Below are 22812 nucleotides of genomic sequence, written 5' to 3' on the forward strand. Positions count from 1 at the left end.
ATCAGACAGTAATTTTAAAGGATGTGAGTAGATAGGAATGTGCCTGTGTTGGGAAAATTCTGCATACAGACTTTGCAATATAAAGGGTTTATTCATCTTTCATAAAGCAGTTTGGGGATAGAAATGTGGAGCTAGTAACTCAACAGGTAGCTTGTGAGCAATCATAGCTGATATACTGTAATAACAGCAGACGGGATAGTCAGATTGGGATATCCAAATCAGAACTGGGATGCCACAGAGGACAAACTCCAGGCTCACTGTATGTGGGTAGTAAGTTCAGAAATGAAAGGGAGGAGGGAGGGAAGGTGATGGCTGAAGGGACTAGCTGGAGAGACTAGCTGAATCTCATTTTAAAATGATGAGGATTAATGCATGTTTGCATTGTGATGTGAAAGAGCTGGAAGAATCATTTCTGGGGCTGGGGAGGCAAATGAAACAAGCACTGGAGGATGAAGAGATAACAGCACAACCACCTTGTGGAAATTGTTGTGACCAGCTTTCCTGCTGCATATCAATGATTTCCTTTTTCAGTTAGAACACTTCTGCCTCTATCTGTCTTAGCAAAAGGGTTCAAGGACTTTAGGAAAAACTGACAAAAATTAGGCCATTTTCTTCTTTCCCTTTCTCACCTCCTGTAAATTTCTTTTTTCTTTTCTCCTGGCAGAGAGGAGAAGTGCTGTCTCAGAGTGAGAGTCCTATAAAAGCTATGTGTGCTGCTGGTTTTCTGCACTACAGCACTGAGGAAACCTAGAAGAAAACATGAAAATATGTAACCATAATAACTGGTAAGGTTTATTGCATGGAGCACATCTGGGCTTTTAATGCCATTATTCTGTGGGAGAGTTGTGGTGGGAAATTTTGTGCATAACTTTCAGAAATTTCCCATTTCCCTCTCCTTCATGCAGTGGGAGAGAGAAGAAAAGTGTTATGTATCCAGCCCCCCCAGAGACCTTACACTGTGCAAACACACTCCCACAGACTCCTGTAGGGAAGAAGAAGTCATGGTGCAGGGTTAGGTGAGTTTTCCTCTTTATGAACTGTACAGAATTACCTGTAAATGTGCAGGTGGAAGTATGGGACTTTCATGAGAACAAATGTATGTTGTGTGATCTAAAACTATCATTGAAACAAAACTTTTTAAAGACATAGACTTGAGCTGGGTTCTAATAATCTGTGGTGCCTCAGCACTTTAGCAGTGGCTTTATGGCAACAGCATAACATCCTCCCAAAACTGTGAGTGGGGATTTCCAAGACTTGTAATTTTCTGTAGTTTCTACTGTGGTTTTGTCCATAATCCTTTTCTAAGGTAACCAACCAATAGAATGATAATCCAGGAATTTTTCCTAGTACAGAATTGCATGTTTGTGTGATCACAGTGGAAAGCAAATACATAAGAACAAATATACATTTGTCCTAAAGTATAAGCAGGTAACTAAAGGCACTGATTTTTTAACTGTGAGTCTGAGGGAGGAACATCAGTCCTCTGCTAAATTGGTGTAGAATTATGGGCCCCGATGAAAACCAATAAACTACTACTCTAAAGCCTTTAAATTATAAAATCAGCCCAAATTTGGTCAACTTGTTATCATGTGCTGGAAACCCACACCATCAGAAAAGGTACTGTTACAAAGGTCAGAAAAAAATCAACAGTAATACTTTTCTCATCATTGTCCTGCCTCTCATTGGCTCAGTAACAATATTAAATGACACAGAGAGACCCTGGGTAAGGAAGCAGAACGTGAAGTGAGCTCTACATCTGGAGTTACAAGGAGCTGAGAAGTATTTTGTGGTCTATAGATAGAAGTGGTCCATGAAAGGGACATGTTCAGACTGGCCATTTATTTCAGGGCTGTCTGCAATCGTGGTGAGCTACTTTTGATGTTTCAGATAATTCCTCAGTCTTACATTTTTAAGATAGACTAATCTGATTGAGGGAGAAAACCTGGTACGTCAGAAATAAAGAAAGCACATACAAGATGTCCTCTCAAAATAAAAATAAAAATCAAGGTTTTGCAGCCTTTGTTCTAGGCCACATGCTGAGTTTGGAGGGGACCTGGAGAGGTCAGGGAATACAGGATACCTTATAAAAAGGAGTGCAGAGTACATGGCAGGTGTGGGATGTTCTGAGTGCTCAGGCTGGTGCAGCAAACCCAGGCTGAAAGGGCTTTGGGACCCTACAGGTGCCTGCAGCTGGCAGGCTGGGGGTCTGAGAGCAGAGCTGGCTTAGGAACAAGGCAGAAGCGGTTGGGATAAGCTTGGAAAGTGGAGAAAACAGAACAGGGCATGGTCTTGGGTGATGCAGGGGTATGTGTTGGGACTGTAGAGTTGGAAAGCACAAAATTAGGGTGCTACCATCAAGGCACTTAACAACCATGAAATGAGGGTATGAGTGGTGTAGTTCTTGACACCTGAAAATTACAAAACTCTGCTGAAAATTACAAAATGCTTGCTCAGTTTCTCTCTCTTAACTCCATATCTGGCTTTCTGACTTGTTTTTATTTGTTTTGTTGTCATAATATTCCACGAAGAAGCTCCCCAAACCCAACCTCCCTTTTTGTCTGATAAGACAATCTACTGAGGAACAGTTCAAATTTAAATGCTGTTATTTAAATTGGTGTAATAAGACTTTGGATTTGGCACCCTGCTGTGATAAAACTAAAGGCAGAGGAGAATTCAGACAATAATGAAGAAACAGCACACACACAGTACATTTGATTCTGTTTTGATTACTAGTTGTAATGAAGACCATTAACTCTACATTTAGTTACAGATGCCAGGAAGGGAAGAGTAAATCTATAGTAAGATTGGATCCCCTGCTTAGTGCTGTTTCAAGCCTGATAAAAGAAACTCCTAAAATTCATCAGACTGCATGCTGTAAGTGGAAATGAAAAAATTACTAAAGAACAAACAGAAAAACAAAATGTATTGTGGCACCTAAGAGATTTCAACTGAAAGCATCTTATTTACTAAAGCACATTGTAACAATTCTTCCTATGAAACATGTTTCTGTGTGTGTGAAACAAAGTACCAAGTTTTACTTTGCATTTGAGTAAAAAGTATAATTTGAACCGTTTTCTTGAGCTTTTACCAGATTCTGTAATTTGTGTGTAACAGAAAGAGTGGTAAGGCACAGGGAAACTATTTTAGCTGGAGGGTTCAAAAGAATTTATTTCCACCTTCTTTTTCCAGAATATATTGCATATATAGTCACAGTACAGGCTCAATTCTAATAAGAAAATTCAGTGGCTTTGCAATCAGTAGGATCTCAAAGATTAAAAAAATTCTAAAAACGTTTGGAGAAAATGGATAGCCAGGGAAAGGAAAGACTACTGATGTGGAGAGGAGTGATTAAGTGGAACCTCACTTGGAAAACTTGCAGTAAGCCTTTCTTTTTCATTAGACTCTAATCAACTACATCTTGGCCAAAGTAATGCCCACACCCATTAGAAAGCAAGTTGTGCTGAGCCAGGAATTTGCTATCCATTGCTTTCACAGGAACAGAAGGTTCCAGGTTTGCCTTTTCCTATGATCACATCTTCTAGGGCAGTAGTCTGTCACCACTCTTGATGTGCAGATCTCTCAGTTTATTTTTCATGTGAATTGTAATATCCCGTGGTGTATTTACACTTACTGGATTTTCTGAGTTAGGCTTTGGCTGCACTGGTACATTGAACTGCACAGGAGTTGTTCTCTGGCCTCAGTGCCGGTGACCTGAGCCCTTCTGACCCAACAGCATGGACCCAGCATCCAGGAATGCCTCTGACCTGGGGAGGATGCACGGCACTCAGGCAAACCTCAGGTACGCTCTGATGAGAACAGTGACTGGTTTCAGCAACTTCTTTTGGCATAAATGGTTAGAACAAATATGACAGGTGAGAAAACTGGACATTTTATGTATTACTGCTGCCTGATCTTGTGTAGTAATGCTCATGAAGAATAGAGAGTGTTTTTATGGCACACAAGGATGGAACTTCCCCCCCATCAAGTGAGAGGCTTGCACCTGGGATATCTGCACTATGCCTCCCGCGCTGGGCCAGGATGCGCTGAGCAGCCGCTACGTCTGGGAACGCTCAGGCAGGCGGGTTATGACCTAAAGATGTAGAATATTTGAAACGCACATACACGAACACACACACAGCCAAAACAGTCAATCACACCGCGTTTTCGCCTCCCGCCGCCCCTCGTGGGCCCCGCCCGCCCCCGCCTGCGCAGCCGCCGCTCCTCCTCCGCCTCCCCCCGCGCGATGGAGGTGGTGCTGGCGGACACGCTGCTGTCCCGCTGCGGGGACCGCGCCGCGCTGCTGCGGGCGCTCAGCGCGCCGCTCTCCGCCGAGCGGGCGGAGGCGCTGCGCCTGCTGCTGCAGCGCCTGGCGGCGGGCGGGCCGGCGGCGGCGGGCGAGGCGGAGGCGCTGCGGCGGGCGGCCTGGGAGGTGGCGCTGGAGCGGTGCCGGCCGCTGCTGCGGGGCGGGGAGGGCGCGGCGGGGAGCGGGGAGCGGCTGCGGGCGGCGCGGGCGGCGCGGGGCGCGCTGCGGCACTGCGTGCAGCTCTGCGGGGCGCCGCTGGCGGCGCGCCTCGCCCGCGACGCGCTGGCCGAGCTGGCGGCGGGCGGCGGGGCGGGCGCGCAGGAGGCGGCGGTGGAGGCGCTGGTGGCGGCGGCGCCGCGGCTGGAGGAGCCGGAGCTGCTGTCGCGGTGCGCGGCGGCGGCGCTGGCGCTGGTGCGGGAGGAGGGCGAGGGCGAGGCGGCGGCGGCGCTGGTGGCCGGGCGGCTGCTGCCGGCGCTGGGCGCGAACGGGGCGGCGCTGCCGCGCGTCTGGGAGGGGCTGCTGGGCGCGGGCGGCGCGCCGCGGGCCGGGCGGGCGCTGCTGGCGCTGAGCGCCCTGGCGGACGCGCTGCTGCCGCGGGGCCCGGCGGCGCCGGGGCTGGACGCGCGGCTGTGCCCGCGGTTCTGGAGGCTGGTGCAGGAGGGCCTGACGGAGCGGGACGGGCTGTGCCGCAAGCGGGCCCGCTACCTGCTGAAGCGAGCGCTGGACCTGAGCGGCGGGCAGCGCGCCGAGCTGCGCTGCCCGCCGGACGGCGGACACGGTACGGGCGGACACGGTGCGGGCGGCGGGACGGGCAGCGCGGGCCGGCGTGCGGGGTCGCGAGAAACGCGTGTCCTTGGCTTCTTTCCTTAGAGTCGAGTCTGTTTTGGTGGTCTGCTGAGAAGAACGAGCAACTCCTACAGTTTTGGGAAACTTACATTTTGATAATGGAAACTTTGGAGGGAAACCAGGTAGGAGAGCTGTAAAATCTGTGCCCATCCTGGATAGGCGTGCCGCCTCACTTGGTCACGTCTGAATGTTTGTGTAGGGCAGAGTATTTCTAGGTTTGGTGATGGAGGATGTCTAAGTTAGCATTAGCTGGAATACTTTTGTTTCAACTCTTAAAACATAGTATGTGTCACTCATTGGGAGTAAATTCAGAGCTCTTCTCTGTCATCTGAATACATCTGGTTAATGCAGTGACAGAAACCTGGAGTGCAGGTAATTGCAAGACCAGGGTAACCAGCTTAGTGAAAACTCCAGTGATTGCACTTAATAGCCTCTCTTTGGTAGAGGGGACTCCACAAGGTGGAGTACCTTGGATTAAAAACATTTTGTGAGTCCAGTGTACTCGGCAGAAAGATCCCTGTTGACTTGATGCTTCCATACTTGTATGGTGTTGTGGTGTTAACTATTAGTAGTGTACCCAGCTCCCTGTAGTTATTTTATTTTATTTGGACATGATTGTCCTGTAACTGAGATACTATGAATTTAAATATTTAATTTTAGATGTGCTGTTTTAATTCTGAGGAATAGAATGGTTATTAGTAAGTATTTTTCTTAAAATATGGTACCACTGAAGTTTTTTTCAGTGCTAAACTGCGACTGAGTGTTGCGTACCACAGGCTTTGCAGGTTTTTTTAAATGTACTTTTATTGTCAATTGCTATATTAATGCTATTGATAGTAAGCTTTAGTCTGAGTGATTTGACAGCTCCTGGGTTTGAGATATAAACTATTTATACTTGATTTGCATTTCAGATCCACGTCATAAAGCCAGTATTACCAAAACTAAACAGTTTATACGAGCTTGCCGTATCAGGGGATAAAGGTAAGATGGAATTTTTTTCTACTTAATCTCTTAAATATTAGTCAGTTAAGTTACACTTCTCTGTTTTCTTCTTCTGTTTCAGTAGCAGCTTTCTGTAATGTTTTGTTTCTCAAATTAGGTGTTTGCTGAGTGGCTGTTCCAGTTTTTATGGGTTTGCTTTATACATAGGTTGATTGGCAAACATGCATAGGCAGTGGCCACTTTGCTCTGAGAAGAAATCCTAGTATATATTTATTGCTTACTATATTGTCTTGAAATACTATTTTACTGTCAGAAAATCCAAATAAGTGGCCATTTCCTATTGTATTTTGCTTGACTTAAGACAATGTGAAAATAAAGCCAGAGATTTTTGGGGTTGTAGGAGACAATTCAGCTGCACAACTTTGTAAAAGGGGCAAAAAAACCCCCAACTTAATTTGTTAGAAGTAGGGAGAGGATAAATAAAATAAGTGCTGAGGCAGTGTGTCTAGGACATATGAGCACATGTAATGAGGTAGTGCAAGATGTTAGAGATTTGTAAAGTGGAAATTAATGTGCAACTTTTGTGGGTAAATGCATTGGTATAAATAAAGTAAGGAGGATGTGGCACTTTTTAGTAATTTTAATTTGTAACTTATAAAGTAGAGAGTAACTTTGGAAAACGGGGATAATTTTAAAATTAGAGTTAACAGGGTGTTTTTATAACACTAACAGCTGTAGTCACCTTTTTGAAATGGGAATAGACTATAACATTGTCCAGAATGTCAGTATGTTATGTGTTAGTGTGTCACTGTCACTTCTGTGTCAGTTCAGAAGAATTTATTCTTTGTAACAGGTTGTTGGCTGTTTCACCCATCCTGGCATGTGTGCGTTTACAGACGAATGTTTGAGAGTGAGAATAAAACACTGACAAAGGAAGGAATTCTTCATTTTCTGGAGCTTTATGAAACAAAGCATCTTCCAAATTCATTTGTTTTCTCAGAGGTAAGGGTGTTACTGTTCTAATTTGTAACAGATCTTAACACTAATTGCTTCAGTAGTTGGAATTTGACAAGTACTTTCTCTGTACCATAATCAGTGTATTACTGTATCCATAAAACCCCCACACTTTAAAATATTCTCTAAGTGGGAAGAAATATTAAAGCTTAATTTTTTTTTTTTACTGTCACATGTGTATTGACAGTCCATCCAGCCTAGACTTCAGTAAGGAATTATCTATATTATACTATTTAAACTTCATAGGAGCATTCCCCTCAGAGGTTAAAATTCCTGATTTATACAAATTAAGTCAGCCTCTTGATGAATAACTTAAAATAGTCAACCTTACTATGCACCCTAAGTCATTTTAGCTGTGTTGCTCTTTGTTGTTCTTCTGTTTAATGTTTAAATCTGTTTTCTCTGTCTGTTTCCCAAAAGGATTTCTTTCGTACCTACATCTTTTGCAATACTCTGTGAAATGTATTTAGTAGAAAAATCTCTTTTCTTGTTCACTTTTCTGGTCCCCCTTCCCTTTAGTTTCTTCCTGTTTTTGCATCTACTATTTATCACTAACAAGAGTATTCTGTGATTTCTGGCTCTGTCCTATAAAGTCTGGTGAAATAAGTTTAGTTAACTTCTATGTAACACTGCCTTGGAACTGTACATTTCACCATTGTTCTTGTTTCTTTTTTTCAGTTTGTTATTGGACCACTAATGGATGCCCTCTCAGAAAGTTCCCTCTACAGCAGGTAAGCCACTGGTTTAATTAATCTGTTATTTATTTAATTTTTTGTTTGCTGCAAATGTTCTAATAATGCTGGCTTAAGTATGTTGGCGAAATCTTAGCTAAAGGAAAACACATTAAGAAAAAATGGTGCTGCTAAACTTACTGACAGGGAGAGTTTCTCAGGAAAGATGGGTGGCTGTGAACAAATGAAGTATGAGTCTAGTGACAGGACTTGATTTTTGCCATTTTCAGTGCTCCTTGGTGGAATTGATGGTCACAGTCTTGATCTGGTGGGGGAAGCCCATGAAGCCAAGAGCTCAGTGGATTAATATGTTCATTTTTGGGGGGATGAAACTGACTGTCACTGGTGATAGTTTGGTTTAGGTGATTATGGGTAAAGTGTAGTCAAAATAGGTTGTTTCATCTAAACATGGCAGGACAAGGAGTGAGCTCTGCAGGCTCTTGCATCAGTTCAGCATTTCTCTTCTCAGTCTGCAGTATCTTTGCATGGACATGTACGGATGGGAATTCAGAAGGTGAGGCAAATGCCGAGTGTTTCAGTATGCTAGAGCTGTGTTGAGTCAATACTTCATAATCTTAGACTTCTCTCTTAGCTCTGTATTTCTGGTGAAACATGTTGGCATGTGTAGAGGAGGGTACATGTTTGAGTATACCAAGAATATACAAATTGCTGCAGTTAATATCAAGCTGAGAGAAAGCTGTAGAATCTCTTGAGTGATGCTCATCCTTAGCAGCCAGGATCCTGAGACTTCTCATGAGGCACAGGTTGTCTCTCTTGGTCTCATGGAGTGTCACTGAATGACTTTTGTCTGAAGGCAGTTCTAAACATTTGAAATCTATTAGATTTTAGATTAAATCTGTTATGTCTAATCCTAAAGATGTTAACATGCCAGTTGGGTAACTAATGTTTTAAAACCCAACAGGATGCCAGGTCAATCAATAGGAGCCTGTCCTCCTTTGGGAATGAGGTTACAGAAGTTTTTGGCTACGTATCTCACTCTTCTTCCAGAAGAAGAAAAAGGTATGTTTCAGTTTCACCTTTATCTTTTTTTTTTAAATAAACCAAAGAAAAACTATGGAGCTCCTTTTGGTATGTCATGTGAGTGTTTACTTGAGAGAAAAAACTCCACTGTTGTCCTGACAGTGGAGTTTCCAGAGAAAAGGTCTTCAGGGACTTTAAGGTATCTTGGAGTACAGAGCTACAGAATTGTTCTAGGGGCAAAATGAAGCAGATTTGCTTTTTATTAATGGAAAAATAAAAAGCCCAAACAAGGTCCTGAGATCTGAAGTGAACAGTACTTGGAGATTTTTTATTCTTTATCTGCCAGACTTTTTTAGTCATGACTTGTGTAGTGACACATTAAAAAGGGCCAGTCCCTGGGCTGAAACAGAGTAAGGATTCTTTCATTGTCAGGTTGGGTGGAGGAAGATTTCTGAGACTGTTCCAAAGTTTGATGCTAGTGTATGCTAAAGTGAAGGTGACCAGAAGTTAATACCCGGTCAAATCAGGGTAGAATCAGCTCTCTGCAGCACCCTATGTGTACAGGTACATCCTGCTATATATTTGTAATGCCATAGATGCCCTGTTTCTCTGCCCTGCCCCCAGGCATGGATTTTATCACTAAACAGGGGTCTGTGGTGGGGATCCTGAAATGGGTAGCCTGCTTCCACCAGCTGTGAATGTGGTGGCTTGTTGAGAATTGCTCTGCCCTTTCCAGTATCCATTCAACTGGTTTCATTACTATGGTCAGCCATATCACCGGCTCAATATCAACCTGAAAAAGGCATTGTTTAGTACTCAAAACAATCAAGTTAAAATTCCATTCCTGAACATGGTCATTAGTGCAGATGACCAAAGTCAAAATTAGGTTTATTTCTGTTTGTCTCTGAATTATATCACCTTACTGACAGACTTCTTTGGAATGTAATTTTTTTCACTGAAATAATTAGGAAATTATACTGTTGTCTTTAATTTAATTGTCAGAAATTACAGTAACACTCTTCTGCTGGTGTTCATGTTATTTAAAAGTGTTGGAGAGCACAAAATCACTCAGGGTTCTTCTGCTTACTTTTATTTTAAGGTAGCTTCCTGTTAAAATTTATTCAGAAGATGACAAGTAGGCACTGGTGTGCCGTTCCTATTTTGTTTCTTTCTATGGCTTTGGCATCTATCCCTGCATGCAAAGTACTTGGTGCTGAAGGACTTCATGCTTTAAGGTAAAATATACACTGCTTTGTGTTCTTGCACCCTTCTTCCAAAGAAATGTGCTGACAGTTTGCAGAGCCAGAATTGGATTCATGTTTGTTACTTCTGAAGGGATGGTTATGCATGGGAATATAAGGTTCTGTCTCCTTTATGTCTAATTTGCAGAGGAAAGCAATTCAAGAACCAGTGCATTTATGTCTCAGTTAAAAAACACTGAGTTTTTGCATTTTAGATCTTCATAGTTTCTACTTTTTTAGAGTAATTTTTCCCTGTTCTTCCACAGTTCCTGCTTGATACATATCACACTTCCTTTTCTTAAACCATTACAGCCTGTTTAATAGCAGTTGAGGCTGTATCAGGTGATAGCCCACAATGCTAGAAACTGGAGGATTTCTAAATAAAAGTCTTGGTAAAAGTTCTTGGCCTCACTATGGACCTTAATCACACTGATATTTCCTTAGTGTCTGCTTTCACTTCCTAGAGCCACTAAAAATCAGTTGTCATTCCAGTTTAATCAAATTGGAGCGTTTAAATAAAATCTTACTGGTGGTTGAAGGAATAGTGAATGGAAGCAGTTTACAAAGAGAAAAAGAAGATGGAAGATGTTGGACATGCCTTTGCTGATAAAAAATTACTGAAAGTTTCTTCCAGTTTTTTGCTTGAGTGAGATTTTGATGATAAACATTGTAACATGTCACAGATAGAAATGCTAATATTAAATTACCAGTCTGAACTGATGTGATCATGGGGATTGTTCCTTTAGTTTTTGTTTTGTTCTTTCTTATCCCCCTTTTTGGTTTTTTTTTTGTTTGTGCTCATGCAAGTTTTATTATCAGTTTTTGAAAGTGCATGTGACAGTAATCTTGGTTCTGGATTGTTTGTGGTCTGATAACCAGTGCCTGATATTTGTGCCACACTTAATAGAATATGTCTGTTACATGCAATCTAATGTATTTAAAATGGTTAATAATTAGAAAATACGTTAAAATGTTTACATTTTTAAGTGTGTATTTAAGTGTGTATTTTTCCTCTTTGCAGAGATGTCCTCCAGTGTACTATGATTACACATCAGATTTTGTTGCGTGGAGCTGCTCAGTGCTATCTTCTTCAAACAACTATGCATTTGACAGATGTGGTCAGTTTGGGGCTTTATGTTTTATTTTATTTTTTGTTTTTTCTTTTTCCTTGATGTAATAGAAACACAGTGACACTTCTACAGGGCCAACAGTATTCAAAACAATGCTAAATACAGTATTTATACTGATTTTGCTGGATTTGCAGTTTTCTTAGTGACTATTTAAGTTGTGCTGTGTAAGTATGGTATGCTTCTGTTACCTTTGGTTTTCCAAAAGAAGTATTCTTTTGCATTAGTTTTTATTAGTTGATGTTTTATTGGAGGGTTTTCTTGTGGTAGTTATCATAACAGGATATTATTCCACATCCACTATATAAACTCAGGTTTTAACAGATAGAAACTAGCCTTTCCTGTAGTTCCTAATAATAAAAGTATTTGTGATGCCAGAATGATAAAACAACCATTAGTGTTGAAATAGCAGGACTGTACTTATTTAGTAATCAAAATATTCATGTTTGTTTGTTTTATAGCTAGCTTTGTCAATAAGTAGTCTTCCACATTGTGTGTTGTGGCTATAAACCTGTCTGAATTTATCTTTAGAAATGCAGAACTGGTACTTATGAGTGGCTCTTACCTACATTAATTTAAAAGGTGTCACCAGTGAATAGCACTGTTCTTACAGTCATTCATTTATTTTCAGATAGACTTTAATACTTGGGAAAATTAAGTTTTGTTCCTTTGTACTGATAAGTTGGTCCCAAAGAGGCAGAAATGAGTCTGAGTCACAAAAAAGAAATTAATTTCTTTTACTGAATCTTGCCAGATAAAGGCAAACTTCTTGAGTTATCATACAGGTATTATTTGTTGTATATTTTGTTGGCAGCTATTGTATCTTAATTAATTTCTTCAGGAGAAAGTGTCCTTCCCAGAAGTTTCAAGCTTTCTTCTGTCCCTTAGACCAGAGGAGTCCCTAAGGAGAGATACCTTGTTATGGACAGAGGTGAGAACTGAAGCTGGTTTTATGTTCATCAAGCCCATCACTGGTAGAAATAATAATATCACTGGCAGGATAATTTCAAAGGGAAAAATATGCATACCACATGGAGTGAGATTGTAAATGGTAAATTTTCACTGGATATGTGTTTTATGTCGTTGCAAGATGTAAAATGCTGTGAATGAAAGTTCAAAGAGGAAATAATTTTTTATGTAGTATGTACTAGAGCCAGCTGATCATGTAGCCATAACTTTTGGTTACTTGTACAGCCATATAATGATGAAGTGATATTTTGCATAGTGTCTTCTTGTCATGGATACTGTACATTTCATCTTGCTCCATTCATTTTTGGCATACAATTAAAAAAAAAAAGCTGGTCTCTCTAGATAACACTTGATTGGAAGAGACCCTTTTGTCATAAGGGAATTTTTACCAGTGTTGCTTCATTTTAAGAGTTGTTATTTTTCTTATATTGGTACCACTGACTTTTTGGGGTGCTCTGAGCTAGCCTCTGGAAGAGCATTTTTCTGTGTGTAGTTAGAAGGGAATAGTCTGCTAGGGCTGGAGGTGGCTCTGGTGAGCACCTCTTGCAGTGTGTGGGTTTGCTGATGGGAGAGTTTGTGTTCAGCAGTGCTCTGTGTGCTGCTGTTAAATCAGTGATGGCAGTGCACAGCTGCCAGACGTGCTCGAGGAGTAACATACTGTTCTTCATTCAGCTTTGCAGCTGGTTGCAGGTGAATGACAGGCACTTCAGGAAGTCTGTGACCTCTGATTCTGGACGTCAGGAGACATCATCATTGTGTCAGTATGTGCGCAGTCTTGTGGGAGAGTACCTTAAGACACCTGCATCTGAAAGTAAGTTAAATGTGTATTGATAAAAACCACCATTTTAGAGATAACTTTAAAATAAATTTACAACAATCCCTTGGATTTTAGAAAAATGGTTTGGTTTTTTTTTATATTGCACCTGCTTAAATTCTACCCAACCTGTGTATTCACAATTCTTAAGTTTGAACCTTATCTTTTAATTCCGTAAATAAAATTTATATTTATTTCCTTTCCTCCATAAATTAAAGTCCTGCAGTCTTAATTGAACATTAAGTCTTAATATTCAGTTTTAATGCTGCCCTGATGCTTGTTCATTAGATTTATTTATTTTGTCGCTCTTTTGATGGTGTCTGAAAATTCTGGAATGCAGGGGGCAGAGGAAAGCACAAGGGAGTGTGAGCCCACACAGGTTCTGCCACCTTTCTCAGTAGAGCTTTGTAAAATGACCAGGTGTTTTTATAGAGGGAGCAGGGTCTTCCTTGTTCACTGCCACGTTTTGAGTTATTTACCATGTCAGCTTAGTGCCTTCTTTCAGACACATTGAAAAGAATGGCAAATTGATTTTTTAGAAATATTTCAACTTCTGCATGGCATTTGCAGTCATAGTGAATTTTACATTTTAATTTTATATTGTCAAACAGTCAAAACTGAACACTTTTAAGTACTGTATGTAGGGGAGATAAAAAAGCTAGGTCAGAATTTTCTGACCATAAATAGATTCAGAGACTTCCTGCAGACCAGGAAACTTGACTGGATTGTCTTACTGTTAGAGAAGTAGCAAGCAAATTCTCTCTGTTGATGCTTCAGCGTAAATTTGCTAAAAATTTTGGCAGGCCTTCTTCCTGACATGTTTGTTTAGTCCTTGGTCTATATTATCTGCAATTCCATGGCAAGCATCTGCATTTCACCTGTAAAAAGTGATGTTTGTAATTCCAGTTTTATATGAAACTTAACTAATAGGAAGATCTTTAGAGGGGAAAAAAAAAAAAGAATCATGTCCAGCTGCTTGAATTGGACTTCCCAAGAGTGTTTTGTTTTCTAAATTCCCAAAGCCAGAAACAGACAGAGGTTAACAAAAACCCTGAAACCAATTTACATACTGCTATTTAAGAATCATTTTGTAAGTATGATGATCAAGTTCTGTATAAAAGATTGATAAGAAGAGAAACTTAGGTGTTTTATAATTTCCTCTTTATAGAATAGTTCTGGTTCTTTATGTGGTTAGTTCTGTGGTTAAAATCACAGCTGATGTTTCAGATGAAGCATGGTGGAATTATGTTCTTCATAAAATTAATTTGAATATGATAATGTATTTTTTGAAGTAACAAGAAAGTTTGTTGTGAACTGCTACATAACATTTTGCCTTAAATTTATTTGAGTATAAAGACCAATAGAGTTAAATTTATATCTAGAAAAAAAAAATCCAAAAATTAGCAGTAATACTTATGTTAGCATTGTTTTTTTCTACTATTAATTTATTAAAATAAGTTACAAACCCAGAAGTTTTAGAAATTAATGCAAAGGTATTTTTAGTTACTGTGGAAACCTTAAAATATCTTTAATCAGGAGAAAATTGCTTTATGCCTGACTGGTTTGAAGCTAAGCTTGTCTCAACAATGATTCTGTTGGCTGCTGACATGGAGCAGATGAAGAATAAATGCAGGTAAGTATGAAATACCTTGTTTTACATTTCTGTCTTTTTCAATCCCCTCACTCCTAAGGATCCAGTGAAGCCTGATGAAGCTGGGAAGCTGTCCTCTTTTCTCTGTAGACTTTCGATCAGCCTGATCATTCCTTAGGCCCTGTCCAGCTGTTGCTGCAGACATACTGGGTAACATTCTAAAGATACTTAAGTGTCTTGGAAACCTGTCCTATTTATTTCCATAAGTAACTTCAGCACTTAAGGCAGATACTCAGAGGAAGACTTTCTTTTTAATTTTTGTTTTTGTGTAGTGGAAAAAGCAACATAGAGTGGATTGAACTAGAGGCTTTCTTGAACCCTCTTCTGGATGTCTTGATGAAACTGGGCAGTAATGCTTACATACCAACACTGAAAGCAGATAAAAGCCTTCAGCTTCTCTTGAAGTTATTGCAGACCCGTTGGTTAAAATGTTCCAATGCACAAGATGGTTAGTGACATCTTCAGTCTACTGTGTCTTCTGTTCATTACAGTCTTAACTGCAGCTAAGCTACTTCGCTGTTTCATGGCTACAGTGTCAAACTAATACTAGCCTGGAAGTGGTAAATGCAAAAGTTGGCAATCTGGCATGTCTGTTATAAAGCTCGAGCTGTGGGTCCAATCTTACAGGTGTCCTAAGGGCTGGGAATTGAGAGTGTGGAAGCATTCTGAGAAAGTAATTGTTGTCCATTAGGATTAGATTATCAGTTAAAATTTGAAGAGTGTGACTGTATTGCAAATATTTATAGGCCAATGAGTGGATTCCATGAATCATTTAGAAAAAAATTACTACAGAAATGCAGCCTAACCTGCTCAGATGCCACAGTTTCAGCCTGAGTCTTCCCTGAGTGCATAAAGTGATCCTGCTGCACATCATGTTCTCTGAGTTGACTGGTAGTGGTAGACTGAGTGATCTGTCTGTCTGGGACTGTTGCCCCCCACAGATGGAGCACTTGAAGTTGTAGACCTTTCAGGGGAGTTTGAACAAAAACTATGGAGTCCTTACTATTCCTGTTGAGAGAACTTGGTCTGTTTGTAACCAGAATAGACCTGCACGGTTTTCCTGAGAGCAAATGAAAAATTGCAGTATTATTTCCATTGAATTGGGATGCTGAATGGGAATAGGAGGGATCTTGGTGTTTGGTTTCTGCTCTCACTGATTATTTTGGGGTTTTTTTCAGGGTGTTCATAACGTGGAATAGAAGAGTAGTTTTGGAGTGGGGATGATTCATTTCTAGGCTCTTATTTGTAACAAAAATAGTTTTAGGTTATATGTCCAGGTTTCATATACATGTCTAAGTGCAGTCCCAAAATAAATGCCCACCCTAATTTTAACAAGTGCTGTATACATCCAACCCCCTGCCCCCTTAAATTTTATCTGTTTGTGTGAAATACTGAGCACTAATCATGCAGCCTGTTAAAGCTGATCTTGGGCCATGGTCTCTCTGACTGGTGAAGTGGGTTCCTTGAAATGAACTAAACTGGAAAAAATGTCCATTAAGCTACCACTGTGCATTCAGCCTACAGCATGAGGATAGAAGAAGCCTGAAGCAGAACCCTAGAAAACACATGCAAGCGCAAGCTCGTTTTTTGGTATCAATAGTAAATAAGTTCCCTGTGCCTTTTTTCTTGTGCTTGCTAATGTACCTGTAGTGGATTGCTCCTGCAATGGTGGGAATTTTGACACCTGACATGGCATGTTGAGCTCTGCTAACAGAGTTCCAGAGGTGTGGCAAGGCTGAGCGCTGCAGTGTCCCCAACCTTTTGAAGGTCCCTAGAGGTGCTCCGGTAGAGCCCATCATGTCTGTTCAGAGGCTTTCTGAATTGCATTGTAGTTTTATGTTAAGCAAGGATTGCTTTTCTTAAAATTATTTTCTACAGTGTTTTTGTGCTTCTTCCTTCTGCACGGGAGAACCAAGTAATAAATCAGGTTTTTTTCTGCAGCTGTGAATTGACTGAGGTGTGGGGTGGGAAGATTAATGCTCTGCAATACTGAAGTTGTATTTCTGTGTTGATTAAGTGGGAGGTGAAAAGTCCTGTTTGTCAAATGCAAAACAGTAAAATGATAGGGAGTAATAAAGGAATTTAACCTTGTAAAACAAAAATAATTACAAGTGGGAAGTGTTTTATTTAAGAATATTTTAATGGGGATAGACATGCCTGAAACACATGCTGAAATCATCAGCATCCTTCTACAGTTCTTGCTGTCTAAAATGTCATTAGATTTCATTATTTTAAACAGTAAGATTTTGGTAATTATTATCTTTTGCTTTTGTCACAGAGCCACTGGTAATGAATGGGGTTTTATGTCCAACATGCTTATCTGAAGATTTTATGTCTGTAAAGTGCAGATGATGTCTTAGTGATATGAGACTGATGATGAAACATGATGATAATCTGACGTAATTGAACTGTTGGTTCTAAACAATTTAAGCATTAGAAATGTAGTCCAATAAGCCATTTTAGTAGGGAATGTTGCAAGTAAATGCAATATGGATTTGGAACTTCTGAAAATATTTTCCTTTATATTTTTACTTTTTGAAGGCCTTCCATTTCATAATAGGTTTGCTACATAAATTGTTACATGGGGTCAGCTCCAGAAAGAAACAGCAGCTGTAGCCTCTGGGTAATTCTCCTAACCACTGAAACGAATGAGTGGTATTTTTAAACCAAGGTGGCCATGCAGAGTATTTTACTCTATTTTCATACTGAGATGTTATTTCCTTGGCTTTCAGCTGGCCCTTACCCTTGAAACACAGACTGCAGTGTGTTTGTGGTTAAATATGTTTTACAAGAGTGACCTCCCTCCCTTGTGTATAAATTTGTGTCTTTGTTTGTGAAATGCTATGTACATGTGGTATACTTGGTAGCCTAGCCTTTTCTTGTGGAAAATACCACATTTTGTGTCATAATTTTGTATTTTCATTTACAATGTTAAGCCTGGAAGCTAAAATCTTGTAAGATTACAGTATTTCCAAAGATAAATTTTTCCTAAACATCAAAAAACCAGACAAACAACCAGCAAGCCCCCAAAACCACTTTTCAAGTCAATAAATATTAGGAATGGAAAAGTATATTTTTCTCACATAAAGTTAATTGCTGCATATGAAAGCTTCTGGTATTTATTAAAGACTAAGTTCAATAATGAGCTGTTTGTGCAGAGGGTTATGAGTAGGACAAAAGTGTGCATTAAAAGTTTAAAAGTTGGACTGTGGTCTTCTGATCTTGTGTGGGTTTTGGTTCACTAATACGTTGTAAATCTTAGGAAATAGTGTGATCTGGTTTGACTCTTTCAGCCTTATGGTTTACACTGTGAAAGAATACAGAGGTGTTTCAAGTTATTTTTAGCTATTTGAGTACTGTTACTGTATAACTTTGTAGCATAAGTAAATCTGCATGATAGAATAAGATTCTTAAAGGAATTGTATTTCTGTATATATACTTTTTTTTTCCTCCACACAGATGAAGTACTGTTCTTTATCTGGAAATCTCTTGTGACACCTGTGGAGAGTATTCTTGAATTTGTTCTCCGACGACTTACTACCAATGAGTTAAGCACTGTAAGTAATGATTACGAGATTATGAGACATACTTTGGTGGGGTTTTGCTTGTTAGTTTGATTTTCCAGTGTTCCTAAAGTTCATATAAAATCTTTGAACACCTAGAAAGTCAACTTGCATAGAAACACTTCTGTTAACTTTTTTGAATGGGCACAGTAGAAGGAAAAAAGAAGTGTCTTCACAAGTAGTGTTTAGTGTCTGTAGTCTGCATTTCTTTTTTCTTCTTAAATCTAAAGAAATCATATAGTAAGAAATCCTGAGTAGCATGTGCTGCTTAATATCTACTAAGTTGTTGGCAGTTTTCTTTCTGATTTTTGGTTTAATTTTCCCCCTCTTACTGGTTGGGATTGTGTTTGTTTCCTCACTTTTAGGTTGGCGACTTGGATCGTTGTGATCTGTACTTGGCTTTAATTCCAGAGATAATGAATTTGTGCTTGAAAGTCAACTTGAAGAAAATGTCAACTATCAAGAATTTCCTTTCATCCCTGATAAATGCATCTATTCGTAATCTTCAGGAGAGAAATTCTGAAAAGGTAATTTAATATTTTTACAACAATAAATATTAATATAAAACAAGCCAATATGCTAATAATTCTGCTAATATGCAGAATTTAGATTCTCCATTAATAATTATATAAACATACTATAAACATTTCTATTTCTATACTTATTTCTATTGTGATGTTTATAATGTATAATATTATATCTAATGTGAAGTTAAATAATAGTTTGTGTGAATGTGTATGTGCATATATATTCCTTAACACATGTCTTTATTTGGCAGTGTTATATGAATATATAATATTTGTAGCTAAGACTTTTAGTACTTTGGTTTTTTTATATTGCATTATTTAGACATCTGTCTAGCTTAAGTAAAATTCTTACTGTAATCATAAACTATGTACTCCAAGATTTTTTCCTCAAATATGAACCAAGCTTAATGATCAAGTAACAGTTAAATGAAAATATCTTTTGTGTTGTTTGGCTTCAAACAGAGAAAAAGAAACTCCAGAACCCAGCATTGCTTTGGCATTTTCATACAATTATGTTGACTGTCCCATAGCTCTATGTGCTAAGCTACTATATCTGAAATAGATAAATTTTCAAAAGGTAAAGAAACATTAATAACTTCCATGACAAAAAGGAGATTTTAATTAAGGTTTGTTGGGCAGTATAAATGTTGCTCTTATTGTTTGGTATTATTGTTTTGTTCAAGAATAGTTAATAACACCTTAAAAGATTGTAAGTATTTGATTAGCTAGGTTTGTGTTTTAAGGGAACAAAGAACAATACTTAATTTTATTTTTTTTCCTTCATTCATGTGAATTATATACTTTTTCCAGTAGTTTCAAAGTAAACATTTTCTGGTTCAAACTTAGTGTTCACTGGGGGCTTTTACCAACTTATTTTGAATTTAGGGGAATTATATTTTCATTATGTTTTCTTTAGCTGCTTCAGTTTCAGAAGAAGAAAATGTTGAGTAATAACAGATGAAAAAAGTCTTTCCTGTGCTCTAGACAGCCAAATGTAACTTGAAGATACTTAAATAACATCAAAGTTTTCTTACTATACAGGCATTATATGCTTCTTGGCTTTTTTTTTTAAATGACACTTTTAATTTCATGCCTCTTTTGAATGTGTATGTGTTTATATGTGTTTATCACACAAAATAACCATGGCATGGTTGTGATCTTTTGCGTGCTTGGAGCAGCTAGTGTGTCATATTTCAAATTTCAGCTGTTCTGTTGGGTTTCTGATTAACTGGAGCCACATCTTTTTTTCTGATTGCTCTCCAGCAATGTGTGTGAACTGGCAAGATAGGAGTGTTCCATCACTGCCCAAGTGGCTGTAATTTGGAAGATTTATGCTTCTGTAACTTGTACCTTGTGAGCATTTGTGCTGACCCAGCCCAAGCCGAGCTGTGCTAGGCTCAGGGGAAGAAAGTGCAGAAGTAGAAGGATGCAGAGTTGCTGCCCTATGGTGTCTGTGGTGATGCCAAGAGGAGGATTGTTAGAAGTATGCTATTAGCAGGTTATTTGTATCATATGAGAAGCTGCTGTGTGTTTGTTCATGTAGGATTTGGTTTTACTTAGGAGCTGAAGGTTGAGGAACAAATTAGAAAAGTAGTTGGCATGGCTTCCCTGGCAGCTGTATGTGAGATAATGGATGGAGAGCTGGAAGTGCACCTGGAATCTCTGCCTTCTGTGGATGCTCTGAAGAAATTCATTTCCTTTTTTCAATTCAATGAAGTATTAAAGAAGCCATCTTATATTGAAGAAAAAAATAGGTATGTCCGCTAAAGCTCCAGTAATTCTCTAGAACAAACTTGATTAATGTGAAGCAGTGGTTAAGGTGTTGGCTTTTCCTGCTCTTTGACAACTTCTTGCCAAGATAAAAATGAAGAATTCTGTATACAAACTGTTCACTCAGTTGCACTTTTGTTTTAACACCCAGGTTTTGGAACATTAAGGCAGCCATAATTGATCAGACCAAAGGTTCTTTTGTAAAGTCCTCTAGTTCTGTGAAGCCAGAGCTGGCTATGAACACTACTTACCCTTAGGCCAGGTTAAATATATGTGCACTGCAGAAAGCTGTGATATGTACACAAGCAAGTTTAAATGTAAATTATTTACTGTTGGGAAGAGAAACCCAGAGGAAGCCAGAGAGCCAAAACCCAAATACTTGGGTAACAAAAAAACACAGCCAGCACATAGGGATGTTTCCACTGAATACTCTCACAGGGGTTTGACTAATGAGACTGACTAGGCCCATAATTGATTTTTCTCTTTAAAAACCACTTCCTTTTTAGATTTCTTTTCTGTGTACTTGTCCACTCTTGCCTTGAACTGTATAAAACTTAACACCATGAGTACAGTGAGTACTCAAGTGAGTAGTACAGTGAGTTTGTACAGTTAAGCACTTCCTGGTGGAGTAGGAATGTGCAGGATAACACAATATTTATTTAAGAATAGTATTTTTTTCCACAGCTTACACGAAGAAACGACATCTCAAGGATGGGGGAAAATTGTTGCGCGCTTTGTTTGTGACCAGTGGATTTGCCTCCGTTTTGTTTTAAATTCATTTGCAACACTGGCCCAAGGGTGCGAAGAAACTTCAGTAATGTCACTGTCCACAGCTGAAAGGTCAAAAGAAATTCTACAGTCTGCCTTAGAAGCCCTATCTATTCTTCCTTCAGACCAAGTTTCACCTGTGTTTGACTGCATGAAAGTCCTTGTTCCCAAGGTAAAATATTAACCTGCACAGTATTAATAGTTTTTTGGGTGTTTTTTTTTTGTTAAATATAACACTTTTTATCTCTTTATTGACAGCTTCTGGGCTCATCAGAGGCTCTCTGCATAGAAGCATTTGATTTGGCTTGGAAAATTATATCCTCTTTGAGCAACACACAGCTGATATTTTGGGCCAATCTAAAAGCTTTTGTTCAGTTCATCTTTGATACTGAGGTTCTAGCTGTTGCTGCAAGTACAAAAGGTCAAGCATATACCAAAATAAAAGAGGTCAGTTTCAAGAATTCTTGGTTTTTTTTTTTGAGAAGGGAACATACATTTTGTGTGAATGTAAAAATGTATTTTATGCTTTATTTTCCCTTCAGCTATTGTTATGAATTTTTCATTTCTGAAAAGGCCCAGGTTTGAGAGGGTTAATATAAAAGACCTGAGAATAAGATTGACGATAAACAAATATATTGTTTCATCCTGTGGCACAGAAAATGAAAAGTACTGTGTCTTTGATTTTTTTTTTTTAGACTGCTCAGTATCTTCAGCATGCAGTAAAATTCGTTTTTTGCTTTTATTTCTACATAAAAATGAAATTCCTCTTCCTCTTGACTATTTTGTTTAGGATTTGACACCTGAACTGTGATAAACTGTTAATATTCTGGGAAAATTCTGCCTTTTTCTAATAGTTTACTCTTTATGATAATGGTGTCTTAGATGAAAACTAGAACAGTTCAAAATTTTGTTGATGCTCTTGGATAAAGCATTGTTACTGCTTCTTTAAAGGCTTCCTTTCCTCTGATGGCCCAGGTGTAGAAAACAAAAAACACAGTCACCTTAGAGTTCAATTTATTTTCAGCCTAGACACAGCAAAATTGTTTTTAATAAAATACAGAAAAATGGACACTTCCTAGCTATTTAAAACTGCTGTGATATATCCATATTAGCCTTAATTACCTTGAAATGTAGCCCTATTTATTTTCTCTTTTTTTTTTTTTTACTTGCTTCAAATGAATGTTATCATTCTCTATTTTAAACACTTAGCATTTGTAGCCTCCCTGTGGACCCAGGCCAAAATAAGAAATGTATGTAAAGATGATAAATTACCTCTTCTGTTGGTTGGCTTTTACTTTTATTGACTATCTGTAACAGCTAATTGTATGCTCAGTGTTGCAATAACTAATGAGCTATAGTTAGTATTTTATTTTTCTTGATCTTAAAACTTGTTTAAATTCTTACAGTTACTGCCTTAACTTCAGCATTAGTATTTCAAGCATTCTGTAAGGTGTGTTTTGCCAATGTTGAGAGTGTTGAGTCCGTGTGACAGCTATCCCATTGTCTGCAGTGGGACATACCATGACAGCAGGCATCAAGGAGCTAATGAAGGTCTCCTATACTCA

General features: G+C 39.0%; 1 protein-coding gene across 3 annotated transcripts in view; it reads left to right on the forward strand.

Moving 5' to 3' along the window:
• Window positions 1–4243: 4243 nt before the first annotated feature.
• The window catches only part of TARBP1 (tRNA guanosine 2 -O-methyltransferase TARBP1), a gene marked incomplete at its 5' end in the record, with an annotated part of 31355 nt that continues 12786 nt past the window's right edge, over window positions 4244–22812 (forward strand). For 2 of the 3 annotated variants that reach the window (XM_084202239.1, XM_084202241.1), the window contains 17 exons: window positions 4244–5081; window positions 5174–5271; window positions 6061–6130; window positions 6945–7093; window positions 7784–7836; window positions 8759–8856; window positions 9917–10052; window positions 11080–11176; window positions 12027–12116; window positions 12827–12965; window positions 14505–14601; window positions 14892–15067; window positions 18079–18176; window positions 18548–18709; window positions 20270–20463; window positions 21149–21419; window positions 21506–21694. In XM_084202239.1, coding sequence (XP_084058365.1) covers window positions 4244–5081; window positions 5174–5271; window positions 6061–6130; window positions 6945–7093; window positions 7784–7836; window positions 8759–8856; window positions 9917–10052; window positions 11080–11176; window positions 12027–12116; window positions 12827–12965; window positions 14505–14601; window positions 14892–15067; window positions 18079–18176; window positions 18548–18709; window positions 20270–20463; window positions 21149–21419; window positions 21506–21694 — 2955 coding nt within the window. The remainder of the gene's footprint in view (window positions 5082–5173; window positions 5272–6060; window positions 6131–6944; window positions 7094–7783; window positions 7837–8758; window positions 8857–9916; window positions 10053–11079; window positions 11177–12026; window positions 12117–12826; window positions 12966–14504; window positions 14602–14891; window positions 15068–18078; window positions 18177–18547; window positions 18710–20269; window positions 20464–21148; window positions 21420–21505; window positions 21695–22812) is intronic. The other variant, XM_084202240.1, reaches the window with a different exon arrangement.

This window comes from Fringilla coelebs (assembly GCF_963513975.1).
Source record: "Fringilla coelebs genome assembly, chromosome: 3".
In the NCBI taxonomy this organism is placed as follows: domain Eukaryota; kingdom Metazoa; phylum Chordata; class Aves; order Passeriformes; family Fringillidae; genus Fringilla; species Fringilla coelebs.